Genomic DNA, 8735 nt, shown 5'->3' with positions numbered 1-8735 from the left:
AATAAATGCTTTTACTCACCGCGGCCACGACTTTTAGACACGAGCTATACAGTGGTGACCAACCTATGGCCTGTGGGCTATTTGTGGGCCTCCTATCAATTTTTAATGGTTCGCACCATATAGTGAAAAAAATTACACAACACAAATTATGCGGTTAAAAAATATAATAAAATGGTGTGTGTATGTGTGGGAGGGTAGTGTGACATATAATACATAAAATTTAAAAATTCAGATTAAATATAAAGCCATTTTGCTCTGAGGCCTATAGACTTTTCAATGTTGATCCAGAGTTCCAAGCAGTGAACTGGCATTTAGCTGTTATGCTTTGCTTTTTATTTATTTTAGAAACCTACTTTTATTTTTTTACTTTTTAATGTTTTAACTGTAAGTATTCTTGATGTGCTTAAATGTTGCCTGTTGTCCATTATACTGTGCATGAAGCAAACATCAAATCTTGACAATGCAAGTTGTCAACAAAGTACACAAACCAAAAGAAAACATTTTCACTACATCACATTTTCAAAAAGCATATCCTTTTATTAAATGTGCATATCAATAAACAAAAAAAAGTGAAACTCATATTGCACTCATAAAACACATGGAAAATACATTTGAGAGGTCCAACTCCTATTTTATTGCTAAATTAAGAATCTATCTAGATAGCTTACAATCTAGCTAGCCAACTATTTGTCTTGCTAGGCTACTATCTATGAATAATATTTCAATTTAACTACAGTCTAACTTCTCAAGAATATAACTTGACTGTGTGGTCACCGCCGTCCACAATGATAAGAGTATTATTAAGTGGCACCAATCCAACAGGTCGAATGAGGTGCTCTGCCACGAGAGGAGCGAGGGCAGCACCGCTTTGCACCCTCCCAAAAGTCCAAATCATCCCTCGATGTGAGTCGACGACAAGCAGGTGTCCGTTTCTGTCAAAGGTCACAGCGGACATGTTTATGGTGACCGAGGCAGTCAGGCTAAGACTTAAATTATCCGTCTGATAAAGAATGTGGAAGTCTGGAGTGAACACGGTCAGTCTGGAGTAACTTTGCTTCCTTATGTGCTCGGTCACATGCTCCATCACCGCCGTGTGATAGTTCGTCCTGCAGCAGGCCACGGCTTTCGGATTGTCCAGTTGCGAAGCCACCGTTCCCTCCTCCAGTGTGACGCCATGTTTGTAGTCCACCTTAATGCGGGACAGCGTTCCCGCCTGGACGTCCGAGACCAGGATGCGCCCGTTGCTATCCGTGTCCACCCCCCACGGCATCGAGAAGCCAGCCTTAACCGTGATCACATGGTTTCCCCTGGATGTAAACACCTTGACGGATTTATCGCCCGCGTCGGTCACCACCACGTGACCACAAGAGGTCACCGCCACATCCACTGGGTAACAAACCTCCTCAGCAGCGTGTCCTCTTTTTCCAAAAGCGTGCCGCTTCTTCCCTTGAGGAGTAAACACCACCACGCTCTTCTCACCTTCATGCACCACAAACAAAGTCCCTGAGGATGGCATCACCGCCAATCCAGTCGGATTAATAAGAGTCCCCCAGCCGCCAAAGGTCAAACTGAGTTGTAAGGTTTTGCCACTCACACCTGAGACCTCTTCTTCATCTTCCTGTTTGTCAGGAGTGAACAAGAGCAGCTCCTGCAGGTCACTAAGAGGCTGACAGTGGGAGGTGGCGTCAACATGGCACAGCTGTCGACAGAAGGGGCACTCCAGCTTCCTCAGGAGAGGGTGGGACAGAGCCCCCACGCATTCCACACACAGAACGTGACCGCACGACAGGTTCTGCGGTCTACGCTGGGCCTGCTGAGTGTTGAACTTTTCAAAGCAGACTTTACACTCAAGCAAGTTGATCCGGATCTCTCGCAACGTGCCCTCAGGTCTCATAATGTCGCCGTGCCTCCGGCAGCTGTCCGTCATGGCTGCAGATGTTCCTTACCTTTTAGTTGAGGTGCAGGAAAGACAAAGAAAAGCGTTAAGGTGCATGGAATGGAGCAGAGATGAAAGGAAACGGAGGGATATGAGAAGAGCACTGCAACATTGCTGTGTTGTGCAGTAGGCCCACGTCACGTGATGAAAGGCAACAGCTCGCTGTTCTCTGCTGCCCTCTTCTGGAATTAAATTACATTACATGCTGCTGAAGAGTTTGTAAACTCCAGTCACTGTTAATAGATTAATTCGATATGTGGAATAAAATTAAATTGTCAAAAATGACGGCCAGATTTGTTACAGAGTAAAAAATTTAAAAGTCTTATAATTTTTCTTTTAATTAACTAATGATTTTATAGACTACACCTGTTAAATTTTGATAATTTGATATTTAAATTTAACCAATATTATTATTATTACTATTATATACGATATTGATCATTTTAAAGATGACTCACTAATAAAATTTAAATACATTTTTAAAAAATGAATGGCAATAAACATTACATGACTCATAATAGTAAAGCAGGACCAGGCCACATGTGTTTTAAGGCCAGTTTTCCCACCAGTTTTGTATAAATCAAATACTGTACCTCCCTGTGGATCACAAACATGGTTTGCTTCTTTAAATCACAGGCGGTTTTAAGCGTTAACACGCTACATGGATACTTACCACGCCTCTCAGGAGATTCCAAATTCCATCATCTCCATGGGAATCCACTTCACAATCCCGCAAGACTTTTGCCCTTCGCCGCAAAGTCACATTTCCTTGCAATGCAGTCGTGACGCCGCTTGACATGAGGAAGCTATTTTAGTTTCATGATGTGCAGTGAAATTGGATCTCACACGAGTCGCTGCTCGGGTCAGCCAATTTTGTTCTTCTTTGCGGAAGGTCACACCTCAAAGGTCGGCCAAGGGCGTTTTTGATTTCCTTTGTCAAGAACATAATCTACTAACATGACATTTATATATTATGAAGGGTTTTTTTTTGCATAGTGGGCTAGTGGTTAGCATGTCAAGCTCACAATTCTGAAGTTCAGAGTTCAAATCCCAGCTGCGGCTTTCCTGTGTGGCGTTTTTCCAGTGCTTGTGAGGTTTTTTTCTTTTTGGGTAGTCCTGCTTCCTCCCAAATTCCCAAAACGTGCACACTACCGGGATGATTTTTTTTTTCCTTCAGATCATTTTACTCTGGCAATATTAACAATTATGATTTTTTTTTAATGTAAACTTTTTTTTTAAATAATGATGGACACACAATTTTGTTATACTTTCCATAAAATATACGGCATAGTGAAGACTGGTGTCAATAAAAATGGATTTCGGCCAGTTATTAAGGTTGGAATGAAAGAGTGAGTCTTTAACATGTAAAACATTTTAATGTGTTTCAGTATTTCACAGTGATATAGAACGGCACAAGTAATTTCTCATGATGTTAGCATTTAGGCAAATTACATGTAAATCCAGAAAAAATTGCGTACCATAGACAGAAACCTTTGTCCCAAGCCAGTCGCTGGTCTCAAAAATCTGATTTGTCAGGAATATTTCATTAGAGGTGTATCATCACTTGAATATCATTCCCAAAATGTAAGTATTTAAAAAAAAAAAATGTAAGTATAGGCATCAGAGTACAAATGCAATTAGTGTCAAAGCGCCATCACAACTGCAGTATTCAGACCACCAACATTGATGTACAAATATCAAGACAAATGTGTTTGTATACTTTGACAAAGCAGCAAGACTAAAATAAAGTGAACTTGACATGAAAAATGTTAGTACAAACACGAGCAAGCAAAATTTGGCAAACAGGTCACATGAGCGGATGCCCATGGCAGGAAATGCAAATAAATCTTGAATTAGCAAATGATCAAAGCCACCTTATTAGTTTGATTATACACCGAAAGAATTGAGACAGGCACAAAAGGTGAATTTAAAAATGACGATGACAGTGGAGTAAAGAATGCCGCCATCATGCTGTGTGGCTTTCATGTGGTGTGTAACATTGCAACCATGCATGTGTAACAAGATCATCAGCAATCCTGGTTGAACTATTTCATTATCTGTCCTTCGTACCATCACGGTAAAAAAAAAAAAATAGCAGCCATTAATAAACAAGGCGTAAAAACACTAATAATAAACCCCAAGATACTCAAACATTCTAAATGTGCAGTTCTTCAGCGCAAACTTTCTGCAAAGTGCGTTTGATGTGTGCTTTGTTTTGTTCCAGGTAAAAAAAAAATGGTCTCGCGTGGAAGCCCCGCCCACATTCAAGTTCGGGTCATCAACGTACTCGGCGAAACATTTGTAAAACCAACAAAACAGAAAACGTGTTATTATCATTATTAATAAAAAAAAAAACAAATCACAGAGGCTCAAATGATGAGCAAATTCGACATGGCGGTTTTTATATAGTGAAATGTCTGAAGTAGTCAAATGGCAGTTACTGTCTGTAAATGTTTAGCTATACAAGGCATGCAGTTAAATCTAAAAGTTGGCAGTTATTTATTATCATATCTCCTTTTCACGTGCACAAAACGTGTACGTAGACACACACACATGCACACACCTGGTAAAGGAGCTTTTTATGAGCGTAGCCCGTTCGTTATGGGTGTGACGCTCTGACAACACTGCACTGGACCAGTGGTCTCTCCTGGAGGGAGGGAGGGCGGAGCCTCCTAGAATCATCCGACACCTTAATGCCCCCGTTAGAAGCTCTGAGCTCAGGAACCGCTTCTAGTGATTCCTACTGGTTCTCCACGCCATTAACTGAGTTGAGCTTCGCTGATTTCTTTTTTCTCAGTCTACTTTTTGGGCCTCCCACTTCAATCTCTGCTGAAATACACAAAGCCCTCATGATCAATACAAACTTTGTTGCTATCCTCCGTTGAATAGTAAAAAAAATTCACTTTACCTTTATGATCTTCTGGCGCATCATCAGAAAACTCAAAATTGGCGTCCTCGCATTCGGATAAGTTCTGCGGAAGACAAGCGGACATTTAGCATGCGCCTTTCAAATGCTAGCTTAGCAAACCAGAAGATAGTATCAGTATGTTTCTTCACTTTTTCAGAGCCAATCAACTCAATACTTAAATGGGCCTGACCCACAAAATGATGTCACTTTTATATAAATATACATTTGTCTTTTTACTTAAGACAAACAAAGCAAAATAAAGCATACCTTTCCTCTTGGGCCATAGTTCTCTGCGCACGACACCATCCCAAACAAACACAGGAATGTAATGAAGGCCTAGAAACAGTTCAATATGAGATATGTAATTAACAAGGCATTTTATTTCCCCCCAAAAAAATAATAACAAATGGTTGCTTGGAAAGTGAATACTGTTAGCAGAAGAGTGCGCTAGTTTACTATCAACACAAAAAAAAAATGCTGATCTTACCAAACACAGCAGCCAGAGGACCACGTAGAGGATCTGGGTTTTGGAAAACAGCTCCTGTCCGAATTTGATACACGCCAGCGCCTCGAGAAAGGCTATCGCCCTGGGCAAGGTGAAAAGAACAAAACAAAAATTAGACGACAAGGCTTTTAACACTCAGAAATAAATCAACATTGAGTTGCTTCACATGCCAGAATGATTTGTGGGTTAGTAATATGAGTAAACAAGCCTCCGGCTATGTTTACAATTCTCAATCAATTCAACACGGTGAAAAAAAAGCTTGCAGCAGTTAACATTTATTCACATAAATTAAAAGGACCTTTGTGGCAAACTTACCCAAAAACCCAACACTGAGTTCCAACTCTCTTACACTGGGTGTCTGTGAGATACGCGTAATACTGCCTGAAGCAAACAAAACATCAAGTTAGACCGAGAAGAACTAAAGACGTAAATGTTTTGCGCTATAGACGCACGAGCGTTTCACCTGACTGTTGGCGCGGTGATGATGCCCACGAACAGGATCCGACACCAGCTGAGGGCGTGGCTTGCCGGAAAGACGAATATGTGCTTGAGGAAAAACGTGTTTAGCTCGGTCAGCTGGAAGGCAGACAATAAAAGATTGTTAATATTTCACCATGCCTGAAGTCATCATTTCACAATTAATCATTCGGTCATTATTTTGGTGTGTTGCAGAAAATTATCTTTATTTTTTTTATCTATTTACAAGAAATAATGTATCTTTTGAGACAACATCTGCAACAACACACTTTTATTCCGATGGCTGAATGTAACAAAACCGAGCTAAGCTAGCTAGCTAGCTTCATAATGAGAGTCAAGACCCACTGCAGTGTTCTTCCCTCATTTGGCTCGGAGCCTTTGAAAGTGGACCGGCTCCACGGTCCTCATGCTGATCCATTCTTCAAGATTGGTAATTACTGTGGCGCCTCCAGAGAGGCGAGGCCAAGTGCATGATGATAGTGTTCCATTAGTGTGCAAAATAAAACCCTCAGCGTGTTGCCATGGCAGAGAAAAAGCATGGCTCTGAAAAATCGCACCCTCTTTAATTGCATCTGAGTAATCCGCCCTCTTTATGGGATTAAGTGTTAATGCGCAGACAGCAGGACACCCGTGCGTTAAATAGATCCGAGCGAGTTGGCTTTTAGAGTTCATCCAGGCAGCAATTAGATTAGCCCGGATTTACTACACCGGCTGATCCTCGACTAGCCAGCGTGGAGATGACGAGAAGGACCTACCTGCCAGATGATCATGAAGAGATAGACGCCCATCACTCGCTGCAGGGAAGACTTTGGATCCAGCCAGCGCACGTAGGTCCAGCTGGCTGGCGTGAACTGTAAAACTGCTCGCTTGATCTTGCCCGTGGTGGTGTGAATGTCTCTGTTGGGAGAATCAATTCAAGTTTAGTGTGCACACAATAATTACAATGAACAATGAGTATTTAACATTGGGGCAACAGAACGACTTTAATTACCGCGCCTTACTGGGGGATTTTATTTCTATGTACTGCACTGCCCTCGTGTGGTCAAGAACAGAACAGGAAGAGCCAGCACAATGTCTACTGAACTGAAACAAAAAATGTTTTATTCTTTGCATTCTATTTAAATGTATTACTACTATAGGTAGACTGTAGAGTACTGTATTTGTTCTTAAAAAAATATTTAAAAATTTATTTTTTGGGCTGGATCAGGTACATGGCATTTCCATTCATTTTAATAGGGAAAGATGATTTGAGAGTGTTATGAGCTAGGAACATAGTCATGGAACTTTTTTTTTTTTTTCATTTTTAACTTCCCAGGACATACTTAATACTGGCCCAGTGGTAAGTTCTCATCTCCAGAAAGCGGCACACCGTCATGCCCAGCCAGATGCCCCCGCCGTTACACAAGAGGATGTCCAGAATCACCTGGTCCCACCAGCACTCGGCAAAGTTAGGCAGCAGATGCATGAAGAAGAGCTGAAGGAACCACATGTGAGATGAATCTCGCAGATGTAACACCCCGTGTAGAATATGACAACATGCGGTACCTCGGTGAGCTCCCAGGTAATACTGATGGTCCAGCAGAGGCCGTAGCTTCGGATCAGGAGGGCCTTCATGCCCCAACCCCAAAAATGGCTGAACGCAAAGATGTCAAAATGGCTGAGAATTCTCTCCCAGGTGATGACATGGCAGTTGACTGCGTACTCCTGAACACACAGCAGCAAATGCTCACACCTACAGTAGAATTTAATCAGCCATTCCAGCGAAGCTGGACCTCACCATTACATCTGCCTCCCTTTTGGCGTATCGCAGGTTCGGATCAAGCCAGTACATTAACTGTTTAACCTGCTGCCAGTTCAGGAAGATGATGAAAACCAGGAAGAGGAAGTATAGCACACTCAGACCTTGAGCAACAAACAAAGACCAGATAACAGAGGCTGTTATTCCAGAAAAAAAAAATGCTTTCAGTATTCCATCAATCAATACTCACCAAATACTATTCTCCATATCGCTGGATGAGGTCGAGTGAATGGACCTGTAGAGAAGGAATAATGTGAATATACATGCAAGATGATTCCAAACCACTGTGCTGCAAGATCATTAGGCATACCGTGGGAAATTATCCAATTTCACTTAATTGATCTGGAACCTTTGTTCATTTACCCACAGATGTTTAACACTGAACAAAACAAAATCTTTCATATGGAAACTCACCATTAGGAAATGCCAAAACGCTGATAACAAGGAAGAAAGAGATCACCAGAATCAAACCAACCCATAGATTACTGTCAGGATTTCCATCATCTCTGTAAAAAAACAAAAGTTCAACCTGCAGTAAGCAAACAATGTTTCTGTGGATTCATTTTGTTGTTTTCGTGAAGAAGGTATATTGTAAGTCTAAAATCATTCGCGATGTAGCGGGGGAAGACTTTATTGTCATGTGTACGTGTTTTGCTAATGTACTGACACGGCATGGTTTCATGAACGATTCAAAAGCTGCTTTAAAAGCACCGTCATGGAATATGGCGCATGTTTCATTGATTTAATTTGAGACAAAATAAAGCGCAATCAGGCTCCTTGACTCTATCAAAGCATCACAGCTATGGCTAGCCACCTGCTAGCACCCTAAGCTAACCTCTTCCCAGTTTACCTCACGAAGGCGAAGTACGTCAGACACAACACCGTGCACGTTAGCAGCGTGATGGTGTGCGGCCGGTAGAAGAACTCTATGGTTATGTCCTCGACCTGCTGCTCGTTTATCATTCGGAAATGCATCCTGTAGTTCACGTCATCCTTGCTTAGGGTATGCGACCCTCGGCTGTACATTGACGCCATAGGAGAGCTTTCCCCCCTCACCCAAACAGCACCGGGGGTTAGCTACTGGCTAGCCCGCAACAGAAAAGCGGAAAGA

At 41.9% G+C, this 8735-nt stretch overlaps 2 protein-coding genes across 4 annotated transcripts; both read right to left on the bottom strand.

The window, feature by feature from the left end:
* Positions 1–514: 514 nt before the first annotated feature.
* Positions 515–2766, bottom strand: LOC125975127 (E3 ubiquitin-protein ligase NHLRC1). 2 transcript variants are annotated; one of them, XM_049730287.2, is made up of 2 exons: positions 1400–2142; positions 515–1321 (listed from the first exon to the last, which is right to left on the bottom strand). In XM_049730287.2, the coding sequence occupies exons 1-2, from the start codon at positions 1925–1927 to the stop codon at positions 746–748; spliced, it is 1104 nt and encodes a 367-aa protein (XP_049586244.1). In that variant the 5' UTR covers positions 1928–2142; the 3' UTR covers positions 515–745. The 2 variants fall into 2 exon arrangements, with proteins under 2 accessions (XP_049586244.1, XP_049586243.1); XM_049730286.2 differs by adding an exon at positions 2610–2766 and having other exon boundaries at positions 516–1946.
* Positions 2767–3292: 526 nt separating this feature from the next.
* ptdss1a (phosphatidylserine synthase 1a) lies at positions 3293–8659 on the bottom strand. 2 transcript variants are annotated; one of them, XM_049729583.2, is made up of 13 exons: positions 8475–8659; positions 8039–8130; positions 7815–7859; positions 7604–7728; positions 7372–7530; positions 7149–7300; positions 6582–6723; positions 5813–5925; positions 5665–5730; positions 5332–5431; positions 5112–5180; positions 4845–4908; positions 3293–4765 (listed from the first exon to the last, which is right to left on the bottom strand). In XM_049729583.2, the coding sequence occupies exons 1-13, from the start codon at positions 8657–8659 to the stop codon at positions 4677–4679; spliced, it is 1401 nt and encodes a 466-aa protein (XP_049585540.1). In that variant the 3' UTR covers positions 3293–4676. The 2 variants fall into 2 exon arrangements, with proteins under 2 accessions (XP_049585540.1, XP_049585541.1); XM_049729584.2 differs by having other exon boundaries at positions 3293–4762.
* Positions 8660–8735: the final 76 nt, after the last annotated feature.

Source organism: Syngnathus scovelli, chromosome 9 (genome assembly GCF_024217435.2).
Source record: "Syngnathus scovelli strain Florida chromosome 9, RoL_Ssco_1.2, whole genome shotgun sequence".
NCBI lineage: Eukaryota > Metazoa > Chordata > Actinopteri > Syngnathiformes > Syngnathidae > Syngnathus > Syngnathus scovelli.
The sequence above is the reverse complement of the archived record's forward strand: the minus strand, read 5'-3'. Positions and strand labels throughout refer to the sequence as shown.

Coding starts and splice junctions, on each gene's coding strand:
- LOC125975127 (XM_049730286.2), bottom strand. CDS start 1,927: ATGACGGACAGCTGCCGGAGGCACGGCGACATTATGAGACCTGAGGGC.
- ptdss1a (XM_049729583.2), bottom strand. CDS start 8,659: ATGGCGTCAATGTACAGCCGAGGGTCGCATACCCTAAGCAAGGATGAC. Junction 7,301..7,371: donor TTACCTGGGAGCTCACCGAG/GTACCGCATGTT, acceptor TGGTTCCTTCAG/CTCTTCTTCATGCATCTGCT. Junction 5,926..6,581: donor TCTTCATGATCATCTGGCAG/GTAGGTCCTTCT, acceptor TCTGCCTTCCAG/CTGACCGAGCTAAACACGTT.